We start from the raw sequence: 25,278 nt of genomic DNA, 5'->3' as shown, positions 1-25,278 counted from the left end.
GCTGCAATGACCCAGTTTCCCAGGCGTGATCAATACTGTTTCATCCTATTCAGTTGACTCCAGTTCCTCTGTGCTGCTTATGAGAGGATCAATATGATGGAGTGAGGGAGAGGTCAGGTCTTACACTGGTGTTTGGTGGCTACACAGTACCAAAACCTTTCAGAGTGTACTGGTTCAATAGCTTGTTAGTATGCCTGACAATTTCACGATGGAGTCTGAAATGCAAAAGAAGACACACTCACTCTAAATATAAATCTGTCACATTTTCAGCTGAGCCTGGTGTAAGACTTGCATTGCATATGTACAGTAGTTTTTGCTGTTGTAATGGTTATAACTCACCCTGTCTCATGTTCTCTGGGTAAAACGTGCTTTTAATCTTCCTCAATGTCTGTGTCACTGATGGATGTTGGAGGAAGTCTCAACTTACTGTGTGTCTCTGACTGCAATTATGTTGCAAGAGTAGCAGGCAAAGTTCAGTTCAGTTCAACATTTGGAGGGTGAGGAGAGAGAGAGAAGAGAGAAGCATACCTCAGATTATAATTTGTGAAATATTGCAGCTCACCTTTAGCTCCCCTCCATCATTCTCAGTCTTGTCAGGATTGATTGCATCAGAAACGTGTGTTGTTACATTCAGAATTTCATGACCTGGCATACTCAGAGGGTGAATCAGAACCTCATAGGGGACAGCAGGATGCTTCCAGGAAGATGAGATGTGGATGCTCCAGCTTTCAGTCTGCCCAAAGGTCCCTGTTGATAAAGTGGACCAAAATTCTCTGTTTTAATGATTTACCAAAAATATAGGCATGGTGCTGAGTGAGTGTGACACAGTCAAAACTGTAGCTTCTTAAAATGTCACAGTGTCTGAATCCATTTAAAATAATTTCTCTGCAGCAGTACCCTACTGTGCAGCACACCTCAAATTCAAAGCTTTACACTCACACATACATAATTTTTGGGGGGATGGGGGTAATAATGTATTTTCATGGCTCATATTCCTAAATGATTTTGTGTTTTAAATTTGATTGACATACTGTAAACCTGGGGCAAGGTAATACTCTGGTGTAGGAGTGTTGGTTGTTTACTGGCTCTTGGACAAAACATAATTAAACTGCTGTGTGCGCACTGCACTTGATGGGTACTTGAAGATGACAGGGCACATACACACTGTACAAATAGTGAGTGAAAAGGGGGGGCCACAGGGGCCCAACAGCTCATTTTTACCCCAGGGCCCCCTCGTGGGTTAATCCAGCCATGTGTACCTTCACACTGATTGAACAAGCCCATAAATAATAGTTCTACCTTAAGCACTGCACCATATTCAAGATTAATGTTGTTTGCATGAACATTAATAATGTCTAGAATGAGGGGATTGATGGATACAAAATGACACCCACCTATGAATTCCCCACGTGTACTCCAAAGGCGCACAGTGTAGTCTGTGGATGAGGTAAGCACCACTTGATCATTGTCAACAATCTGCAGGCTGGACCAGAATAAAGAGGCATGAGACAAAATGGGAGAAGGCATTTCTGGCAGAACACTCTAAATCATCCACTGTGTTGGTGCGTCTGATGGCAGATGCACCCCGGGCAGCATCTCACCTATACTGATCATCTGTTTAAGACCTTCCCACACACAGTCACTTCTACAGTTTGTTTATCTGCTGCAGCAGAGGGAAGTTATGCTGCTTCTGCTGCCACCGACACCCAACAGTGAGGATGACTGGTTCCACTGAGGATGTACCCACAGGGAGTTTTAAGTGCACAACAAGCTAAAGGTTAAGGACACAACCAAAAGTCAAATTGCTCCTCGACTGCAGTCACCAACTAATTTTAAATTAGTGACAGTAAGAATTTCTGACCATTAAAAGATGTGCTATGCATGAACTGTCTGTATTTCACATACCCAGTAACTTTGCTGGTGTGGGCACGCCAGAAGTTTTCAGCTGAATAAAAAAAAAAAAAAACACACAAAACACTCAAAAGGTGGTTTAGCAGGGTCTGCTAGAGAGTACTTCTTCAAATTTTCACAGTATCTTTAATCAAAGGCAAAGAGGAAAAAAAAAGAAAGCTAACCTCTTGGTGATTTTTGCTCAGGGGCGAAGTTATTCATGTTGTAAACGTAGATGTAACCAATTCGGTCAGCAGCGTACAACAGTGTGTCCATGTCTGTTTTAGCCAATTTTGTAATCTTTTGTTGGAATCTTGACTGCAAAATACCATTATAAAAACCATTATAATATGATTACCTTTCTGTCATTGCACAGACATACAGCATCACCAACTATTCATTTTCATTGTTTGGCACTAGCTATCTCCCACTCAAACTAATAGAATAAAAGGGACAAAATCAAACACTAATACAAAACAGTTTTCTCCCCTGTGGTGACAAAATGTTTCCCTCCCTGCAGACAGATTTAATGCATTCCCCTGGATAATAGCCCTCTCCAAATAATCATATATAGTACAATATAAAATGTGCCAGGCAGCGTAACAAATTGTCAAAACTAATCATGAGGAAAGTACATGAAAATTAGAGCACCTTAAAATTGTTAAGAGCCATTGTTGCTAGGTAACAAAACACATCTGGGGTATGATACCAAAAGCAAAAATGTTGTTTTAAGGGTTTTGTGTGTGTGTGTGTGTGTTCGGTGGAAAACATTAACATTTTGTGTTACAGGCTATAGCCTAAAAAAGACAATTTCTGCTTTCTATGGGAGAATTTCATGGGCACATATTTTATCAGCTTTGGGGTGGACTGCCCCAGATATCCCCATTTTCACACACCTACCAAAATTAAGGGGCCCTACTTTGCATGACATAGCTGCAAGGAAGGTACCTTCTAGTAGTTTGAAAATCAGAGCTAAGCAGAGAAATTGTACACTATTAATTATATTATTCTTTAATCAGCGGTTCTGGAGACAAGAGAGAGAAAAGTTAAACTGCAGCTCTTTTCCTTGATACTCAAAGGTCAAACAGAGGAACATTGTCGAGCAAAATATCTTACTGCCTTGAAACTGCTCACAAATTTTCCTCCACCGAACACATTCCAGATATTTACACAACCTTTAAAAGAGAAAATACGCAATTAAAACAGTATTGAAAGACACTGTGGAAGGTTGTAAAGAGCGATCATGCGTTATAATTAGCATTGTGCACAACACTGACCCATGGGCCCAGAAGACAGGAGAGCTGTAGCCGAGGAAAACTGCTGTAACTTGGGGTTCTTCAGGAAAATGATGCTTGGAACACTTGTATCCAGTCCTACATAGGAGAGATAAATGCAATGTTCTGGTCACAGAGGTTTTTACTGAATACAGTAAATTCATCATTAACTTTGAAGCCTCAGAGTCACCTTCAGCATCTTGGTGTTCAGTTGAATGAGGGCTGACAAACCGACACTGTATACGTCCAGAAATCACATTCCACACAATAATCTCTCCATCATAACTGCTGGTGGCCAGGAGAGATGGGGGACACTGCACCACACAAAGGATGTCCTCATTATGGCCATTTTTCTGAGGAAAGAAAAACTGTAAGCCTCCCCAGCAACTGGAACATAAAAAGTTTATTACTGCCAAATCAAAAATAATATGCAGTACAACACACCAGGTGATGTTATTTTCATTTCAGTCACAAGTTAATTATTTTAAAGGATTCTTATCTTTGTTTTCACATAACAAGGATATAGTGTAGTATTTTTTCCATCTCTTCAGCATGTTTTTAGCTGGGTTGAAAAGTCTTAAAGCTTCATGTCTGAATTGAGGTGGAAAGAAATTTCTGTTGTCCTCTTGAAATAAAATGTTTTAACAGAAAAAACCTGATGTGATACTAGTGGTACAGGCCACAAACAACTTTAGTTGTAAATACTTTGTGTGAACTTTTTGGGGAAATAATGCTTTCTTTCCAAGCCTTAGATGAATATATTGATGCCATTCTTTTGTCTCTCAGGAGTGATGTGTGAAAATAACACGTTACTTTTGAACCGAGCCAGTCAGTTAGCAACAGCTAGCTCTTTCTCTGTGTGATGGCAGCTTACATTTATCAGACATTTACAGACATGAGAGGTGGTATCAATCTTCTCATTTAACTCTCAGCAAGAAAGCGAACAATCAAATACTCCTAAATGTCGTACTATTTCTTTAACCTTATCAATCTGAAATTATCAAGGAGGTTTGCACACTTCACAGAATAAGTTAATGTCTTAAAGGTCACCTGTTTGTTAACCACAAATTTCAGAGAGTGTTTTTCTGAAGAGCTAGGGAGTCTCATTAAACATGTTTGAAAAAGTACTTGTTTCAAGGAACATGTGAATATCATAGAGCTTTAACTGAAGCCTTGGTTATAGCTTACAGTTCTGTGGCCAAGTGTGACACACATTCTGGATCAACAACTGACATGAAGTCAAAACCCTGAGTGAGCTGACAAGACAAACACTACTCCTGCTGCTGCACTTCACACTGATACAAAGTGATTCATCTTGGTCTTTATGTGCTCGTATCTGACTGAACTCAACAGGAGTATTTGCTTGGAGCGATGCTGCCGACAAGAAACTGTACACACCATGAACCAAATCAGGAAAAGCAGATGGCATTTTTGAACCTATACTATGCTCCATGCCAACGTGAAATATTTCACTGATCTGGGCTACAGTTTAAAATTTTAATGAGATGCAACACAAGACTGACCATCTGGAGGAACAGAAAAATTCACAGTGAACCCGAGGCTCGGTGGCTTAGGGAGGGAGACCGATATATATGGAGCAACCCATTGATCTTCCTCCTGCAGGCCATTAATGAAAAACAATTTCAAGAGAGAACTCTGTAGATAATCAAAGGGGTCTCTCTTCTAACTGCCACTGTAATGCAATCTTTCTGCTCTGTTAATGGGCCTCTTAGGGGGTGAGTGCAACCACCAGCAATAATGAAAGAGAGTGCAGGCGACTCAGTATCACGTCTTCCAATAGATCACACAGCCTTAGCAGAATCAATTTTTCCCTTAATTTTTTTTAGGTGTTAGAGGTAACCTGACCACATCATACAAGTACAATCAGATAAAAGAACTGTAATATTGTTAATGTGTGCAATACAATTTGCAATGTTAATGACATTCCCATCAGCCTTATCTGTACTTTGTATTAGCAAGTGTTAGCATGCTAAACACTAAACTAAGTTAACAGAGTAAAAATCATACCTGCTGAAAATCAGCATGCTCAAATTGACACTGAGAGCTGTGAGCATGTAGAGGTCACCTAATAACATTAATAATAATGTAATAAGCTGTTTGCATGGTTGATATTTTTCCTGGTTTTACTTGTAGGAAATACTGTAGTCTAGACATTAGGTAATCAAATTAATTGATTACTTTCTTTCACAATGTGACATCCACCAAAAAGGAAAACAGAATGATTTTCTCTGAGTACTATAAACGTTTACCTTTTTGAATGCAAGCAATTGTGTGTTTAAACTCATGTGCTCCACATTTAATCCTGATATAATTTCATGTACAAACAGAAATGTGCAGCAAAGAAGATGGGATGAAATAGGTAACACTGTGAGACATTGTGGTGGGAGCACAAAGGGCAGTGAAAGCTCAGACTCTCTGGAGCAGAGCCTGTCATAAACTACAGGTATACTGACAGGTCGAAGCTTGGCTTTACTGGGAAAAGCTATGTGATATGAAGACATCAACACTGATATCTATGTAAGGAAACTTGACAGTGGAAGGAGTGAACAAACACCTTCATAGGTGGTGCAGAATTCCATCGAGCCTGACATCAGTGGGGGTATACATCAGGTCTGGACTGTTCCAGCTACCCCTATCATCAGTGCCAAAGAGTTCAAGGTGGCAAAGTACAGGGCTGAGATGATGTACAGAGACTCCAGCAAGGAAAAAGCCTGAGATGCAGGTGTCAACACAAGATCAGGATGCAAGTAGGCAGCTGACACATCTGGGCAAAACTACAAATAGCCAGGGGAGATAGAGATGTCATTACAATGAGATTCTCAGAGCAGAGGAGACAGAGAAAGTACCAGACATATGTGAGACCAGCCCCACCCATATAGTTCCATCAAGGAGGTGATAGAAGTCAGATTCCATCAAGAGGACCAAGAGGAATCTTGTGCAGCACAGTCATGGGAGATGAGGGTGGACCTGGGAAATAAACAACACTTTCCCCAGGTTGTCCAAACATCTCTGAGGCTTGACAAAGTTACATGTCTGCTCAAAGAAGCAACAAGTACCAGGACCTGGGCCAACAATGCATGGACAAAGGGTCCCTGGCCTGGCTATTTCCAGTTGAGGTTGGCTGGAGGGTTTTCCCTGTGCACTCTGTGTGGAAGATAATCACAGCTCTGGGAATAGCAGGGGGGAAGAAGAAGACAGCTGCTGGCAAGTTGGAGGAGGCAGTGGAAAGAATTTCTTGTTGGCTCTGGAACAGGCAGCAGGAGTTGAGCTGGCAGCCAAGAGATGATGGGCAGTGACTGGTCATCACTGCCAACCCACCCACTGGAGGAAGTGATGGTTCATGGTCAAAACATTCAAGGAAAATTGGATGCCACCTGATGACATCTTCTCCTGGAAGGTGTTAGCATCCTAGATGAATCTATCTATATATACCAAATATGGTCAATAATTATTACGGTATTAGTATATATTTAATATAGGTACAATAAGAAGCTAAAATATTTCAAGTAGTAGTAATATATAATCCCAAAAGTGAGAGAAATGGAACAGGGAAAGAGGAAGGAGAAAAGGGAGACAGAGGGGATTGGGTAACTCACTGCTTGAACATTTTTCTGCAGGCAATGCTGCACAGTAGGGCAGAGATCAGGGAGGCTTTGTTACCCATTTCTCTCTAAGCTTTCTATCTAGTCAGCAAAAAACGTTTCTTAGGACCAAAGACTACAGTGTCCTCCGTGTGTATCTGTAATATGAACACAGAACCAGCAGGGAAGCTTTATCTTCATTGCCCTGTGGGTGCAACACAGACTGAGGTAAAGAATGGATGGGACTGACTAAGCATCCCAACTGTGTAATGTGTGTAGATGAGTTTGTGACAGCTAAGAGCTGCTAGGAGAATCGTATATATAAGATTCTGCATAAACACAGTCAGACATAAATAGATACGTAAACAATAGCTGTACAGTTAAAAGGCACCTGAAACTTGATTTATCTTATCTTACTAATGGTGAGATTATTCAGATCCTTTACTTAAGTGAAAAATAGCAATATCACAAAAGTAGTAAAAGTAGTCCATATTCAGAATAGAACAGATGGAGTCTTACAATATTACATTACAACATAAAAAATTATATTATTATATGTATCATATTATTTCATTTTTATTACTGAGACTGTAACAGTGTATGGCTCAATGTGGGGCCAATTCTAACTATTTTGTACTTAAATATATAACAGTAGATGCTATTTTATCATTTGGTTATCTTCATCATGTTTTTATCATGTTTCATAATCTGCAACATGGAGTAAAAAGCACAATATTAGCCTATAGACTATAGTGGATTAGAAGTATTATGTGGCATACAATGGTAATAGTCAAGTATTTGAAGGTAGTATAGGTTTTCATTTAATCATTTTATAAAAAGAAAATGAGAGCCACATCAGCTTTTGCCATGATCATGATAAATAGATAAATAAGGTGGTAATTGAATAATTACTGAGCTAGCTGTCTTTGTGCGTTTGCCTGATGTGTTTCTGATCACACATTCAGTTCACAACAAAATGATACGATTTGTCCTCTCGATGCTTTCAGCACAGAAAGCTGTACTTTTCAGAAATGGAAGAATAATGATTGAATCCATCCATTGTTTCTACCACTGTCATCTAGTCTGCCTGAAATAAATGTCACAGGGCGAATACACACTCTCAGTCAGAACCCATGAACTACTTATTATTTTGTCCTGTCTGAACATCCTTTCTCAAAGTTATTTTCAAGGCAGTTTTCTGTTCATTAATCACCAGATCATCCTGCCACGAAGGCTGCGGCTTCTGGGCGTGATGAAGGTCCTCAGGGATGTCCTGACAAAATAACAGGAGACATCTTACACCTCAATATCAAAATATTTTGTTTTGTTTACATCACAAAAGAAGTGGCTGATAGAACATCCTATTACCAAATTAAAATTCCTATTAACCTGACTCTGACAAGTGGAGTCATTCACCTTGCAACAAAAATGTGTACACTTTTTCCACATTTGTCTGGTATTATGATGAAATTCAAAACAGAATGAACCATAACTCGTTTTTTTCACTGCATCAAGATGGTGTCCAGCAGGTAATGACAATGTAAACAAATGCAAATTGGATGCCATATGATGGAAGGAAGGGGGAATTGGAGAAATAATGGGAATGGGATTTCTGAGACACAAGTGGCAAATAATATTTTCCTTTATACTCACTGAGTAAATGTCAATCTTCCTGTCCCGCCCGACAGACATCACGTAGCTTCAAACATAAATTGCACGAGCTCAACATGGATTCATATTTGAGCCAAGAACACTTGCCAACTATCACATCATTATTTACCAATTCCTGTGAACTTTCAGAAAGATGCAGTCGCACACCTCCTGACATTCACCATCTACAGGAAAGATTGAAGATTATTTTTTTTTTAACAATTACAGGACAACATAGTGTTTCAAACTTTCTTTGCGTTTAGGGAGTAATGAAAATGTAAGATACATACCCTTCTTCAGTGTCTTTAGACACTGACCATTGTTGAAGTTCCAGATCTTTAAACATCCATCTCTTCCACCTGTGATGAGTCTGCAAACACACAAATGTACTGTAATGTGATAAAACATATTTTCTGAAAAGTAAAACATTTCACACTCTGCTTCATGTACTGTACCTCCTCCCATTGGAGTCAAATGTCATGCATGTGATAGCAGACAGATCACGAGTGCCACCAAACTCAAAAACCTGACAGCCAGTGTCAAAATCCCAGACTTTTACCACCTGAAACCAGAAACATTTTGAGTTTATTGTACAGTTGATTTAAGTCACATTAAATATAATGGTCACATTCCTGTTTTAACACAAACTGGATTCATTTTTCAGTGAAAATGTGGAGCTGGTCATCTGTGTCAGTGATGTTGTGAGGTTCTAATTTACTCACAGATCCTTCAGTGCAGCTGACAACTTGACGAAACTCCTCAGTGTAGCCACAGCACATTACGGGCTCGTTATGTGAAACAATCATGCGGCTGCAAAATTGTGGCCTTAGAGGGGAAAAAGATACTAGATTTAAAAGTAAAACTCAAAAAGGAAAAGTGGGATGTTCAATCCCCAAAACAGGAAATCTTCAAAATCAGCAGTTGTCTTTTTTTTTTTTTTTTTTTTTTTTTTTTTTACAATTTCACACACCATTATCTTTAAATGAATACATTTGAGGAGTAGTTTTGAAAAATCTTCAAAACACATTGGATTCTGTGATGAGTAAAGCACAAAGGCATGACAACCAACCTTATCTTTAGGGAGAGCACAGCCATACAGTCTGCTGCTATGAAAAGGGATTTCATAGCAGACGAATAAGAGCATGCAGATATGTCACCATGAATCCCGCTTGCTTTGGGTTCTGCAGTAAACAGGCAGCACTGGTCTTGAATATCCCAGATCTGAAATGGGAACAGGTAAGAAGTATTTGCATCATTTACTTAAGAGTATCACACCATAAAAATGGTAATGAGACATGTGCATGAAGTATCAAGACTAGAGTATTTATCATGCAGTATGGCTCCTGTCAGAGTAACTATATATTACACTACTGCTTCATTATAATTATTGTAAACAAAGTAGCTGGTGGAGGTGGACTTAATTCATGCTGCTTTTAATACTTCTAGGTAGCTTGATCTGTAAAATGCATGTATTGCATAATAGATTAGTGAAAACTGTTGTCACATAAATGAAGCTGAGTAAATAATACAGTATTTCTCTCAGAAATGTGGTGGAGTAGAAGTTAAAAAAAATCGAATGAAGTGAAAAAGTAATTAGTTACTTTCAACTTCTGCTGGTGAAACGCCCACTTAATACAAATATTGTGTTCATTTGGATCATTTGGAACATACAAAATCACAAGTGAAACATAAAAAATGAGTCATGTATCACTTTCACAGTGCTGTCTACGGAGACAGAGAAGATCTGACTGTCCTCTGAGGAGATGCAGACGTAGAAGATGGGAGCAGAATGGCCTTTCAAAATACCAGTTGGTTTCCTAAAAAGAAAAATAGGGGGTGGCTTTTTTAGTTAATGTTAATGGTCTTAACAAAGCCCACTGATTTCTAGTTCCTCACCCAGAAAAATGAGGGTTCCACATTCGTATGAGTCTGTCCATGCCCCCAGTGACCAACAAGCTGTGCTTCGGACAAAGGTCAAAGGTCTTGACACCTTTGTGAATTGTGAAAACTCTCTGATCACAGGATGCACGGACCTGTGGAGTCCAGCTCAGTTGGACCCTCTTGGTCTTACCTTCGTAGCAGGCTTCCCTGATCTCGCTCAGCTGCTGCTCAGCGTCCGTTAAAGGCAGCACACAGCCTTGAGAAGTAAAAAAGAACAACATAAAAAGCATTTTATTACAAGGTCATGTGTATGAGCATCAATCAAAACATGTTTTTGGAGCAAGGGTAAGTCATTATCAGAATAAATGACCAAGCCGGCAAGTGGACATGTCCACATACACGGACGATCTCATACACACACATGCTGGCATTGATTGGTGAATTTGTGATAGATGAGTCATCATGAGTCATCCCTCACAGCTCTCCCACCAGGTTGCTTCATGTTCAACACCAAGTGTAATTACTTTTTTTAACCATCATTTTCAGCATGCATCTTTTTTTCTCGTGCTGAAAATATGCTAAGAAACAAGCTGAATATGAATTACCGATAACGAGAGAAGAAGATTCTTCATTTGAGGAGGAGACAACAGCTTGGAAACTTTGAAAATATTTTGCCTAAAGTCAGAGAGAAGAGTTAGTTTCTATATGTATTATCTTTTCATAATACATATAAAATGCCAGTGAACACTATAGATTGTTCAATATTATGAGTTATCACTTGTCCAAAGTAAGACATATTTCTTTGTAAGAACATTGTGTACATTCGCATGGAAATGTAAAACTTCACCTGTGTCACCCAGTCATGATGAACCTTCCATCTGACAAAGGTCACATTTGGAGAAACCACTGCGTTGTCAATCACTATGTTGGGTATGTTTCCAACCTTGGGTAATTTATTCCATAATCTATAAAAAGAGAAGCTAAATGTACAGTAAGGACTGAAACTGGTCACATTTTCTGACACACAGCCTCACATATATAATTTTTTTTGATTGGTATGGAACATATAGGAAGCAAAGGTATAATTTTCTGCCACATTTTTGAAGTGGCTGTACAAGTATAGACTCTCAACCTCTCAGCTATTTGTTGTAAGGACTTTGTATGCTCTCTATTCCAGTGCAACCTGGCAAATAAACTGTGTGATCACTACTGTGAAGGAAATGCCATGAAACTTGTGTGTTCTGCGTTTTCATGCTATACACTGAAAGGTGCAATGCTGAGAACTTTTTTAATAGTGTTGAACACAGTAACAGTGCAATTCAGTGAATCACTAAGTACTGACTCAGTGGAACAACTGCGTGACATAAATAGACTCCCAAAGCCTGGGAAAACAATTAAATGCATTTGCAGTTAAAATGAAGTCAAAAATATGAATAACATCTTTACAAATGAATGAACTACAGACCAGACATTTTAAGCCTAAATGTGATTTAAAATAAACATATTTCATAATTCTGCTCTAAATATCTGTCTGTCAAAGCTTAAAATTTCATATTTTTGTGATACAATCAAGAGATTCTTACAAAGAAAAATAAAAAATTGCATAAGAGGATCAGAGTGTTTTGCTCACTGAAAATGTGTATAAATTCAAAAATAAGCCTTGACCATAAGAAAACAAAACAAAAATACACAACAACAACACCAAAAAACCCTCTTCTACTGAAAAATGCTGCATCTCATTAAGTCATTCTGACTCTGGGTCTGACATCTTATTTACTGTGGAATAGTGCAATGACTGTTATTGGTCATGTACTTTTTACTTATCACCATGGATGTTATTTTTGGTTTCTTTTTTCACTAAAAAATTCCTTTTGATCGGCCAAGAACATAATCTGAGATGGAAACAAGAAAATAAACAAATCTGACTGGCTGTTAATGGTTGATGTTTCTCTGAGGTTAAGCCGAGATTTCTTTGGTCACCTGGTTGTGTAGAAAATCGAAGAGTCTAATCAATGACTTAGAACAGATGGCAGAATATTGCTGGAAAAGATGCTCTGGATTTTCTGACACTGTAAAAATAGTGTGTGCTTTGCATACTAATGATGCCTGTGATACCTTGCTATGACATCCTCTAATCCTTGTTCTAATAACATAGTGGTTAACTGAGCAATTGGAATCAAAGGCAATATCTGTAGTAGGTCTTTAGAAAAGTACAATTACCTGAGGGTATCTCCAACAGAGGATATTAAAATGATAGTCACACATCCCTGAAACACAAAGACACAAATTAACCTCCCCACAATATTAATCAAGTGGGATTTTATAAATGATTTTTGTCTGATAGTTGGATCAGGTTTTAAAAAAAATGACCTACCTCAGCATCTCCATACAGAATACAACATTTATCAGGACCAGTGTAGCTACAAGGGGAAAACAAAAACCAGGATATTAGACTTATTTGGACATTCTGAAGATATGTTAACATCTAGTTTTGTTGCTCACCCATAGTCTAATGTCAGAGGCACTGTGTCTAGTGCATTGATCTGGCAATAAGGCTCCAGAGTGGAGAGCTCATAAAGCTGGATCTCCCTGTCCCTGCAAGATAATGAAGGTATGCACAACATTAAAAAGTTGGCATAATCTGGAACCTGCAGATGACAAGAATAATACATTTTCTCAATAAATGATCCAGTCTTTATGCAATTTTGTTACACCATTTTCATTACCCTGTTCCAATCATCAGCTTGTTGTACTCTGTCATCACAGTGAAATCACTTGCCCACTTTGACTTCCTACTGGCAGGCCCTTCATTCTGTAAAATAACAAAGCTACGTGTTGAAAACTGAAACTTTCTTAATATTGTCATAACTACAAGAGGTGGACACATTTACATAAACCTTTTTTAGTGGTCTGTATTTGTTTCTGACTTACTTTCACATTTTTACTGCCATACTACTATACTAACAAATATTCCCTAATATATATTGTTTTGCTAACCCATAGCGCTTCACAGTCTACGATGAACACACACACTGTAGTTTGTTTGTCAATCCGACATACACTGTTCTGCTGCTGTAAATATACACCAGGACAACAAATGTCAGCTGCTTAAAAATAGTCCCCAGCAAATGCACTATTTATCCTCATTTGCTAAAAACTGTTGTTTTGAGGAATAGTGATCCTATTTTCGAAAAAATAAAAGTAAATCTTTGTGAGCTGTTTTAAAAGATTTGTGGCTTCAGTAGGAAACCAAGAGGCTACAGAGAAATCAGGGTGGTCAGAAAGTATCCAGAGATTGACCAACACATTGTTGGTTTTGATCTTCTCATGTGATGTGTTGACAGTTAGAAAAACATAGAATTGACACCAGAGTTTTCAGGTAAATTTTCATACAAATATGTGTTTGGTCCTCTGGGCTTTAAGTTCAGGGTTCCAGAAGCAAACAGCACCATCTTCTTGCACTGTTATGATGGTGCCATCGTGGGTGGATTGGACGTTGACGACGGGAATGCCATGACCCAACGCCTTCATAGTAGCCGGCAGAGTGAAAGTCACCTGCTTACTCCGTCTTGCACTTTCCTCCTTCTCTTTATGCTCCTGCAGCATGTGTGTGCAGAACTGACCCTGCATCAAATCACTGCATGTTAGAACTGTTAATATTCAGGTTGTGTATCGTGCATGTCCATAGTAATTAAAGTGAGTACAATTGTGGAATTACTCTTTGACTCCTGCAATTAAAAAACAAATCATACTCCAAAGTTACACCAGATATCTACAGTAGAAATATCAGTTCCAGTGCACTTAATCCACAAATCCTAAATGAATCACAGTTGCTGAAATAAGTCTGTTATTTCTTCGTAGTAGCTTATCTGCTTTTATTGCAGATTCCTGGTGTTAGCATGCATGGAAAATTTTAGAACTAAGGCAGTTCCCCTCATACTGAATAAAAAGGCTGCATGCTCCATAAGAAACAAATATGAATTTCATCTCACCCATGAAATCCTTCCTTGGCCTGAATAATCAATCTTCTTAAATAACCCTTGAATCTGTGCATTGCTCTGTGAAATTCAAAGAACAAAAGAATAAAGAACAGTGACACTTATTGTAAATGAATCAAATAATTGCAAATTCTTGTCCTTAATTGCAAAGAAGTGAGACACAGAAAATGGAGAGATGAGAGACTCCGAGAGACAGCAAGATATAAAGAGAAATGTCACACTGTCTTACCGTGTTAGGCAAACCCAAACACTTCATCACTATATGTCCAAAGTTCTTCGCATCAATGCATCTCAAGCCACCCGTTTCAAAGTCCTTTGTGAGGAAAAATACAGTCAAATCTTCCAGGAATGAATAACCAAACTATCAGAGTGTTTTTAAAAAACACTGCTCACACAGTACCTCAAATGCTAGTCTCAGATTCTGGAGGTTGTCAAGTGATATCGTCTCATCTGCCTTATTGGAGAGAGGGAAAAGGGACAGCATAAGATGCCATTATATTGTGATGTAAACCAGTTGCTAATATGCAGGTTAAATATGAATGTTGTAAGAGCGCAATGAAACAAGTAAAACCAACAAGCAAAAATGCTTCTTCCATTTTTTTCAGTCAACTCAAATCTACTCACCAGGCAGTTCATAAAGTCTGAGTGCTAAAGGTTAGAGAGGAGACATTAACAGTGATTAAGAGTGCATTTTTACACTGAAAACTATGTAATTATCAACACACACAATTAGGGCTCCACCTCTGAGAATTAATGACTGTGTATAATGGCCACAACAAGCCACCGCCGGCTATGACATGTCTCTGAGATGCTTGATCGAGGCTAGATGAAGGGCCATGCTCTCTGTGTGAATGGCCTTTCTTCAGTTTGCCACAGTTTCTTGGCAACTGTTCTGTGATCCATGACACTCTTTGATCTATCATTAATAAATAACAGGGATAAACAGCCTAATTCCTTGAGGGTGTAACTAGAGTTGAGGTTTCCCTGCAGTATCTTCTGAATTGTTGAGATAATTGTTTAATCAGTCAGAGTGATAGAAGTGCTGAAAGTGTTCGCATAACCTCCACTGCTTTCCAAATCCCTCTATTAGAGCTGCATAACTTTGAACTCCTGAGCCTGTTCCGCCTAATCTGTTATGGCACATTATTCATTACATTAAGCAGGAGAGTGTGACTGACATCTGCAACTGAAACCCACAAACTTCAGCCAGTGCATTTGCACCAGCCTCCTACATCATTCTATCACTCCTGTCAGCTTGAAAACTTGAATTTGAATCTACTGGGGGTCCTTTTAAGTAGTTGGCTCAGCAGCTATGTTTGTTTTACTTTGGCCTGAAACATGGCCATCCTCAGGCTCCGGGATAGATTGTCCTGCTCGATGCGCTGTCAGGCTGCGAGTAAATTGATCATCAACTTGATTTATTGTGGCATTTTTTGGCATTACCTCACATTCATTCAGCTGCTGGTGAGATATGAGCTAAAGTTAAGCTGAAGTACTTTGGAAAGAGTCTGTAAACTGGCAAGTGTGGCAATGTAAAACTCTAGTGACACCTTGAGGCTAAAAGCATCAACTTTAGGAAAGCCACAGCACCACAATAAGACATAAGACAACTTTTGAGATGCAGAGATAAGCCTAAATAGGTCACATTTCCATCTCCGATTTCACTCTCAGATAGATGTTTGGAAAACTGTACCTCGAGGCTGCAGAGTTTGCGAATCGAATCAATACTGCAATGTTGTTGTCTCATGATTGCAGTGTTATCTCCGAGTGTGACAGAGTGCCTTCGCCCATTCTGTTTCAGCAGCTCTCGCATCAGCCATTCAGGCCGCTCTTTGTTGCCCTCACTCACTCGTCTTGGTGCTGAGAAGTCATCTGCAGAGGTGTTTCTCATCCTCTCCCCTGAACCCCTCAATTCAGAGAGGAGGCTGGAGGAATTGAGATATTACTTTGATTAAATGCATGTACAGTTCTTAGAAAACATTGTAGCTATAGGTAAATGTTTTAGCCCTCATGAAAAGGGTATGAAAGGGAACATATTGTAATTTTACTTGACTCAGGTGGTAAACATTTTTCACAAAGAAGTGCCTGTGGAAACTACACACAAGTCCATTTAATCTTTGGACTGTGATTATGTAGCCTATGTGAACAGACGTCCTGTATTACATGGTAACTACTCAGCCCTGCCACAGATGGCAGCTCAAGCACCATGACAACAGTAAACATTTTCTGAACAAGACAGAGATGAATGCATGACAACAAGATAAACAAGGGAAGGCCTCAACCTTGGTGTCAATAAAATGTTTTACATACGTTTGATATTAAATTGCAATGGCACTTCAGAGAAAATGTGATTTATTAAAGAGAGGAACAAAACAGCTGATTACCTTGTCACATGTTGGGTCTCTAATCTTCCAGAAGCTGAGGAAGAGCGAAGTCTTTTCCCCAGTGGCATCCTTGTTGGATGGTGTGTCCTAAAGGTTGATGTGATGTAAACAGCAGAGTTTACAGTAACACATGTCCTTAAACAGACCTCCAAACAGATGCTAATCGGACAGATCTAACATTAGTCTACCTGACACTCACTCTAGCATTACACCTGAGCAGAGCAGGTGGCCCCATGGTAACTAAGAAACCAAGGGTGACAACTGAGACTACAAAACTAAAAACAAGACCTTGTGCACACAGAGGCAGAAGCAGCTTGGTCACCATGTTCTTGTTTAAAACTAACAATGTATTCCACTGTTTACATTGTATACTTTACTTATTGTTTACTTTAATCACTTAACTATTGTACCAATTTTCTTGTAATTTTAGTTTAATTCATCTCATTCATAATGATGCATTTTTATATTTTATTGCAGCTACCAAAGGAATGAATACATTCACAAAAACATATTGAATATTGTTTTCAGGAAGACTTGGAGAATAGTATTTCACAAGACGAAACAGAGGAGATGATGAATCAAAAAGTGTTAGTGCTGCAGATATTCTGTGCAGAAAGAATCCATTAAATCGATGCAACAAGTTTTATTCTGTCTTGTTATCAGGCGGCAAACAGACTGCATAAAGTTAGATAGCAGAATATGGGGGTGATGAGACATGAAGGCAGACAAATATCTTTTCATCCGAGGGAGATATTTAATTATAACAACAAACACATTACACACAAAAATGAGCAACTGAATTCTGTGAGACACTTTTAATCTACAGTGTATTATATCATGTTATTTATACCATCCATTTCATGTTTTTAGCCCACAGTCAATTACATAAAAACATAAAACACAGTTACACAAACCATTAGGTTCAGAGAGGTCCTGGCCAGCTTGATATCCATTCTGGTGAGCAGGATTTAAGCACAACACCTGGAAGTTTATTTACTTTCTCCCCGTTGTTTGGATAAGCATCTTTACTCAAGACTGTTTTTATAGCTTCCTTTTCTGCAAAACCAAAAAGATGCACATCATGAGTTATCTGTCTGTCAGATTCAGTAAGCAATCTGTTAAAGCACTCAGACATTCGATGCTAACCTTCCCCAGGCAAAATTCTGTGTAACTGTTGCAGCTCCTGGGGCAGCAGAGACGTTATTACAGGTGTGACATCAGTGGCTCGCTTTCCACAAAACCTGTCATAGGTTGTCAAATCGGATCCTTTCTGCTGAGTGTGGAAATGCCTTTGCACAACAGTTGGAACTGCAACACAAAGAGGATCAACTAATGGAAATCATGAGAGAGGTGTTTATATGCATTATTTGTGGTTTTGTAGTGGGCAGTACCTATACCACGGCAGGCCACGTTGCAGCTGTAATGAGAGTGATTGCCCATCAGTTCAGGTTTTTGCTTTGGCTGGCGATAACTATCTCTCATCTCTGTGTCAGTAGAGAGTGGTACATGACGCCTGCTGTGAAGAGATGCAAGTCTTCTTTCTGCATCATTAGAGTGATCACATCCTGTCCAACAAGGCCCACAACAAATGGAAAATAAACTGTAGGGAGAAATTGTCTGATTTGGACATACTTGAGTATTTGGATGTCTTTAGATCTTATGTTCTGATGTGCTTTCACATTACCCAGACTGAACCAACAGGCTCGTCCTACCTTGAGGCATGCCCATGAAGTCACATCTGTAAGTGGAGCGGTACTGTGCTGTCAAGGCCTTGCAGATCTCCCCTCAGATGGGGGGCATTTCCAAGGGAACCTGACATACTCAGGGCTTCGTGTGGCGTCCCTGGGCATCCTCCACATCATGAAAGACTTGGGAAAAATAGCTTGATTTAAAGGTTACAGTGTACTGTGAGAGGTCAAGCATGGCATTCAACTAGAAATGTAAAATTGAGGCTAACACAGCCTAAATACCAACCTGACTGGGATGCGGGTTGTTTCTTCTCTGGCCTGAGGCTGTTCCTGTACGAATGCATTCAGGTTTACAGGCTGGCTTCCAGTAAAAATCCTTATTGTACACGGTTGAACCAAAAGGTCCAGACTGTGAATAAGGGTCTATAAATGATGTTGACGTTGGGCACCTGTATATGCAACACAGACATACAATTACCCACACAAAAACACAAATACTACTCAGAACTTTACCAGAAGCCCATAAAACTTACAGGAGAATCTCTGCAGCTGAGTTAGGCTGGTAGACAAATTGTCTTCTGTGACATGTTTCATATGGATCCCACCACTGTTTGCCCTCTACGAAAAAAATTACTATTAGATCACAACCCTGAATTCATGATATGCAGTATTTACCAGTCACTGCAGGCTCAGGTAGTAAGGATGGTGCACTTTATATTTAAATAATCTTTTTAAATCAGTGCCGACATGGCAAGACACAGTTTGGTTGCACAAGCTGGGAGGGGACAGAATGAAAGAAAATATCAGTCAAAAAAAACAAATTACTGCTAAAATTGGTTACTGCCTTTTCCATAATGATGATAGTATAATGTTAGCTAGAAATACTTAGTAAATCTCCATACTGTAACCCTGCTTACAGTCATTTCAATTTTCTCTTAAAGATTCCTGATACTTTCTGATAGATAACTGTTACTTTACTATGGAGAGAACTGTGCTTTTTCACTGTGCCTTCTCTTTTGTAGCATCCTTGTAAAGACAATAGTAATGTAATTTTTTTTTGTGTTTGTGTGTGTGTGTGTGTGTGTGTGTGTTTTTTTTTTTTTTTTTTTTTTTTTTTGGAACATGCCCCTCTGCCCCATCCCCAGTGGAAATTATGCCCTGGTTTACACTCACAACAGCAAGAAGGAACCAAAATTACCCTGGGGCGAGGGGGCATGAAAAGAGAAATTACATGTGACACTTCTACAAAAACATTTACAATGCTGTAAGTAAATATTATTGCTACAGGAGTAATTATAATAAAGTGACACCGCAACAGTCCAAAATAATACTGTAGAATTATTCCAAATAAGAATATACAGTAAAATGTAACAGTCTATCATCTATTACAAAACATAATGCATATAACAGTAAACCAGGTATATCAGAAATTTCAAAAGCTGATTCTGTTGGCTAAATTAAATGTAATATGATTTTGTGATTCAACATTTAGATTAAATTACTTTCAAGTCAATTAACAAGTTTCTTGCTATCTTTACATAAACTTGGTTTAACTTTACCTTTGGTTGCCATTGGTGACCACTGTGTTGTGTTACAGTTGTTTTCGGTGTAATGAAAACCTTTCTATTTCCATTGCCAGGTGAAAGTTCACTTCATGGATGGCTTGCTGAAAAGCGTAACTGACAACTGTGGATCTTACATTTAAGCTTGTGTGTCTAACAGTTGGAAGGTTTCGCTTTCAGGTTGGATTTGTCTTTACAGAGGCAGAGCTGATCCTAGCAGGATGTTTCTATTTGCTGTGGTTATGGAGACCTACAACATTTGATTGGCTGCTGTGAGCTGCTCAGCAGGGGAGATGTTGCATTAAAAATTAAACTTTGCTGGTGATGCCTTATTTATGTCTGTTATTGTACATTTACTACTTGTACAGTTACTGTAACAGTTATTGTTACTGAAAGTAACTAAGCATATTTACTCTACTGTACTTAAGCACAATTTTTAGGTAGGCTATTTTGAGTAATTTTATTTTATAATATATATTTTAACTCCACAACATGTCAGAGAGAAATATTGTACTTTTTACTCTACATTTATTTGAAAGCTATAGTTCCTGTGCAGATTAAGATTTTAAATAAAATAAAATCACCTTACAAAATTATGGATTGTTGAATATTTAACTACCAAACCAAACTACCAAATATTATTAAGTAAGTACACCCAGCCAGCTCCTTTATTTTAGAAAACTTTGTTTTTTTTTTTTTTTTTTTTTTACATTTATGACATCTAACAATGTGATAATAAACAAAATAGCAAAATGAGCTCCACCCTGACCAACTACACTATTAACCTCTGCCTGGGCTAATATACAAATAAACATAATAAAGTAATATAGTTCCATAAAGGGGTATAACAATGTAACACTCTAAATACAGTAAGTAATACTCTTGTAATATTGTAATATTGAAATACTTTTACTGTAGTAATATCACTTAATTACAATTACTTTAGTAAAGGACATAGTTCTGCGCTTCGGGTCCCATATTCACTACACTTGCCTGCATCTTTCCCTCCACAATAATAAAGGAACTGACTGACTGTCATTCAAGTTTAGCGCCATCGCCTCGTCGTGTTTTGGACAACCAACCGTACAACGAGCAGGGCTGAGACAGAGGATGTCCAATGAGATACTCCAAGGAGTTGGCGGCAGCCAATGTCCGACAGCCGGAGCCCAACAAACAGGATAAACACAGACATCCTCACAGCCTGACGACCGCGTACTGACGGTGCTTTTAGTCCCATTGTTTGAGACGTAGCGACGCATAGCTGGCCTCAAACAGCGCAGAGGTAAGCATCATAAGTATGAACTTATTAAGAAAGCGACTAATGAGTATCTGTTATGAATGAAACAGTGGGCTGCCATATGTTTCGCACAGTATGCATCGGTGTTGTACATGTTTAGTTGCATGACTGAGGTAGATAGGATGCTAACACAGTAACAAACACTGTCTTGCTAACTTGGCTACGTAGTTACCTAACACTGACATTAGCTGCGGTCAGAAATAACAACCAAAACACAATGACCAAGCTGATTACTGCACTTGGGTTAGCGTAATGTCCGCTGTTGTGTTACCAGCTAACGGCTAAGTCATGTAGCCTGCTATGTTAGCCTGACAGTGGTAGCTGGTTTGGCCATGTTGCTATCATGGAAGCTAGCTAGCTAGAAGGTGAATAAGTAGGTTAACGCTGCTCGCTGGTGCTGAGGCAGCCCGGGCTCCAGCGATACAGGCGGAGCATCTTTCTGCGAGATCGTCGCCACTTTTACTGAAACTTTAAATCCAATAACTTGCATTCTCCGTACAGGCCGCGTAGGTCAAATACGAGGCCGATTAAATCGCTAGGCGAACGGAGGGTGTGTGGCACCAGTCCGGTAGCCATTGTTAGCAGTGTAATCAGCCATTTTAATAATCGTGTCATGAAATGAGCTCTGTGACAAGTCAGCTCGCTACAGCTAGCCTAGCCTAGCCGAAAGCAGGAGGACACAAAGCAAGAGGGAGCCATAATGGCTAACAGCTAGCGAACAATCAGAGGCGATGGAAGCTAATGCTAATGTATTCATCAGCAAACCTAAGCCGGTTAGCTTCATGTTATATCAAGGAGATGCTGCTAGATAATTTAACACACTGTACTGTTTTCACAAGGTCTGTACTATATCTGTGTCTGTGGATGGATGCTGGAAGAAAAGCACCAGTAAATTAATATGTAGTTGAGGGTAGTATTTAAAAGAAGCATCACGCTGTCCTCTACATACAATGGATCATCAGTCATCCCAGACACCCTCCCTCCTCCTCCACCACCCGATTTAAACAATAGATGGAACTGACAAAGCAAGACCAGAAGGATATTAAGATATTCCCACTGCCACTGCATGAGTGATGAAAGTCCAAAAATTATATATATTTTTCTCTCTATTTAGTAAGTCAAGATGGTGAAGGATCCAAAGAAGCCGAGGGGCAAAATGTCCTCATATGCCTACTTTGTGCAAACATGCCGGGAGGAGCATAAGAAGAAACATCCTGATGCCAGTGTAAACTTTTCAGAGTTCTCCAAGAAATGCTCTGAGCGATGGAAGGTAAAATAAATAACTCTCAATATCTGAATCCTTTTTTTATTTATTATTTTTTAAAATCTCTGAATCTGATGTTTTCCTCAAGCACTGTATATCATCTAGATTGTTTGAAGCTGTCTGTGTTTTCCCATAGACAATGTCACCGAAAGAGAAAGGCAAGTTTGAAGATATGGCCAAACAAGACAAGTTGCGTTATGAGAGGGAAATGAAGAATTATGTTCCCCCCAAGGGCCAGAAGAAGAAGCGATTCAAGGACCCCAATGCCCCCAAGAGACCACCGTATGTGCCGTAGTCTGCTTGCTCCACACTAATTATTAGATGAAGATATTTTATTTCTGATAACAAGTACTAAGTGATTACATTTTTCTCTCCACAGGTCTGCATTTTTCCTGTTCTGTGCAGACTTTCGCCCCAAGGTAAAAGTTGTGAATCCTGGACTCTCCATTGGGGACACAGCAAAGAAGTTGGGAGAGATGTGGAACAGCTCAGCTGCAGAGGACAAGCAGCCATATGAGAAGAAGGCTGCCAAGTTGAAGGAGAAATACGACAAGGTGAGTAACCATCCTATTAATTTGACAAACACATTTTATTGTTGAATGCAACAGGCTCCTTTACTCTGAACCATGCAAAAGAGCAAGTTTTTCTGTAGCACTTAAACACATTTGACATGCTTTCCACAGGATGTTGTTGCTTACCGCACGAAGGGCAAAGTGGATTCAGCATCAGCTGCTGCAGCAGACGATGACGACGAGGAAGAGGAGGAAGAGGAGGGAGAGGAGGAGGAGGACGAAGACGAGGATGACGATGACGAGTAAATTGCATTGGAATGGGGCCTGAAGTTTTGTTTATGCCATATAACCCTAATATACTCAATTCACCATCTTGAAACAGAAGTCAGACTGAACAAGAACATGTGTATATTTAATGTTTTTAAGATGTACAGTGTTATTCTCCTTTTTTTGTAAAGTTAACACTACATATCTTAAGTTTGAGATTTTCTAGTGGTAGTTCTTTATCCCTGCCATATTATGTAACAATTTAGGAGGACTACAAATCAGTATGAAAGTAACTAGTCTATAGGTGTCTCAACTCAAAAATGAGATTTCTGAGTTGGTAGTGTATTTTTCTTTATTTTGGGAAATATTTTTTTATGTGCTGTCCCAATGTCTTTTTATTGTTCTTTGAATACCACTCTAATATCAAATGCAGCTGTCGACATTCAAGAATGTCTTCAATAAAGGTCGAAGTTTGGTTTGTTGTGTTTTTTTTGTCTCCCTCTAATTTTAGTAATCTCAACATGTAGTTTATCGAGTACATACATAAATAATTCAAACATTCTGGGGCTTGAGGCTTTTCATTTAAAACATAGCTGACTGTACAAGTAAATAAGTGAAAGGTAATATTACATTTCTCTATTTTTACGTTACATTACTGTTATTGCTGCTTGCAAATTCTATTTATCCAGAATAGTTGAAAACTTACGTTAAACTTGAAATGACAAGGTGGCCTCAACTCATTTTCTGTGACGCATTGTAAATATCTGGAGTGATACTGCCTCTCAATAAACCATATATGTTTGAATGTGGGAAAATGTTTGACCGGCAAAACAATGTAGCGACATCTGGCATGCTTTATTGCAACAACAAGAATTTGGCAACAGGAAATATGAACGCAATCACATATGTCTTAATATTTTGAGTTTTTGCAGTTTATTGGGCAAGGGAAGTGATTTGGAAAGAGTTCGTTACTCAGTGTCCTGCAGGATTATTGCGCTTACCTAGAAATTAGTATGCGTTATCTAACTGTCTGATTAATGTCACATCTTGTGCTCAGCTCCCACAAATTTGTTTTTTTTTTTCCTCTTAAGTCTATTGATCATTGTACTGTAGCTGGAGTGACCTAAATCCAGAAGGTGGCGCCATGATGAAGTCAATTCTAAAAGAATAGCAGTAGTTTAAAATTTTAACCATGGTTATCTTAGTTATTTAATGTGTGATTTGCAGAGTGCTCAGTCTACATGGTCTGGTGGAGGAGGTTCACTAGAAAGGCAGAACTTTGTCCTCTGTCCCATGCTCCACAAATAAAAATCAGCCAAACAAAAGGTTTGGTCCTAAAACACGGTTCTGGTTCTGTGTCATTGATCCAGAAGAAATCACAAATTAAAGACATTTTTAATGAAAAGAATAGCCCCTAACTCATCATTTAATGAGCAATGATGTGGACTTTGTCTTCAGTCTCACCTAAATCACATAGAAACTCCTCAGGGAGACCAGGAAACCTGCCTGTTTATAGCTAATGGTAATGTACCTGCCTGATTTTTTAAAATGTGCTTCTCGTAAGGCTCAACATTGGAGTAATTTTTTATCAGTGTGTTTATTATTGAGGTTTGTATCAAGCCGGCTACTTGGTCGTTTACCTCTAAATGTCACCATATTCCATTCACCATTCCACTGTCAACCTTTATCAGCAAGACATGTAGCTGTATATTAGAAATAGCACTGCTTTTGGTGACTAAAGGAGGATTAATCCCAACTGTTGACTGAGTTATACTGACCACAAAACCTAAAATTAAGTGTTGTGCATCCTTTTTAGTTTCAGTGTCCAGATAAAAGTCCTTTTTGTGTATTGTGTGTGAACCTCCCCAGTGAGTCCAGGCAGAGACCCTTTGTGATGCTTTGCTGGGATAGATTTCCCTTTGCTGTAATTGGAGACAGTCTCACAGTCATAGTGGCCTCACAGTCACTTAAAGGGGGTTCACATGTCCATTTATCAGACTGTTCTCAGC

At 39.0% G+C, this 25,278-nt stretch overlaps 2 protein-coding genes across 2 annotated transcripts; one reads left to right on the top strand and one right to left on the bottom strand.

Moving 5' to 3' along the window:
* Positions 1–174: 174 nt before the first annotated feature.
* Positions 175–16,747, bottom strand: wdr95 (WD40 repeat domain 95). Its single transcript, XM_051065554.1, is given in 32 exon segments — positions 175–215; positions 340–376; positions 378–440; positions 563–747; positions 1,395–1,483; positions 1,906–1,945; positions 2,076–2,208; positions 3,007–3,065; positions 3,168–3,263; positions 3,355–3,517; positions 7,980–8,039; positions 8,420–8,465; positions 8,547–8,601; positions 8,707–8,786; positions 8,872–8,978; positions 9,139–9,241; positions 9,486–9,637; positions 10,128–10,233; positions 10,313–10,553; positions 10,903–10,972; positions 11,145–11,262; positions 12,518–12,564; positions 12,672–12,717; positions 12,800–12,892; positions 13,024–13,109; positions 13,691–13,921; positions 14,290–14,355; positions 14,525–14,608; positions 14,696–14,749; positions 14,920–14,943; positions 15,989–16,220; positions 16,680–16,747. Coding segments are annotated over 32 exon segments (3,075 nt in total).
* A 4,297-nt stretch (positions 16,748–21,044) lies between these two features.
* On the top strand, positions 21,045–23,744 carry hmgb1b (high mobility group box 1b). Its single transcript, XM_018665315.2, has 5 exons — positions 21,045–21,211; positions 22,341–22,496; positions 22,627–22,772; positions 22,870–23,044; positions 23,174–23,744. The coding sequence occupies exons 2-5, from the start codon at positions 22,350–22,352 to the stop codon at positions 23,306–23,308; spliced, it is 603 nt and encodes a 200-aa protein (XP_018520831.1). The 5' UTR covers positions 21,045–21,211; positions 22,341–22,349; the 3' UTR covers positions 23,309–23,744.
* The last annotated feature ends 1,534 nt before the right edge of the window (positions 23,745–25,278 follow it).

The sequence above is a fragment of the Lates calcarifer genome, linkage group LG21, assembly GCF_001640805.2.
Source record: "Lates calcarifer isolate ASB-BC8 linkage group LG21, TLL_Latcal_v3, whole genome shotgun sequence".
Taxonomy (NCBI): domain Eukaryota; kingdom Metazoa; phylum Chordata; class Actinopteri; family Centropomidae; genus Lates; species Lates calcarifer.
The sequence above is the reverse complement of the archived record's forward strand: the minus strand, read 5'-3'. Positions and strand labels throughout refer to the sequence as shown.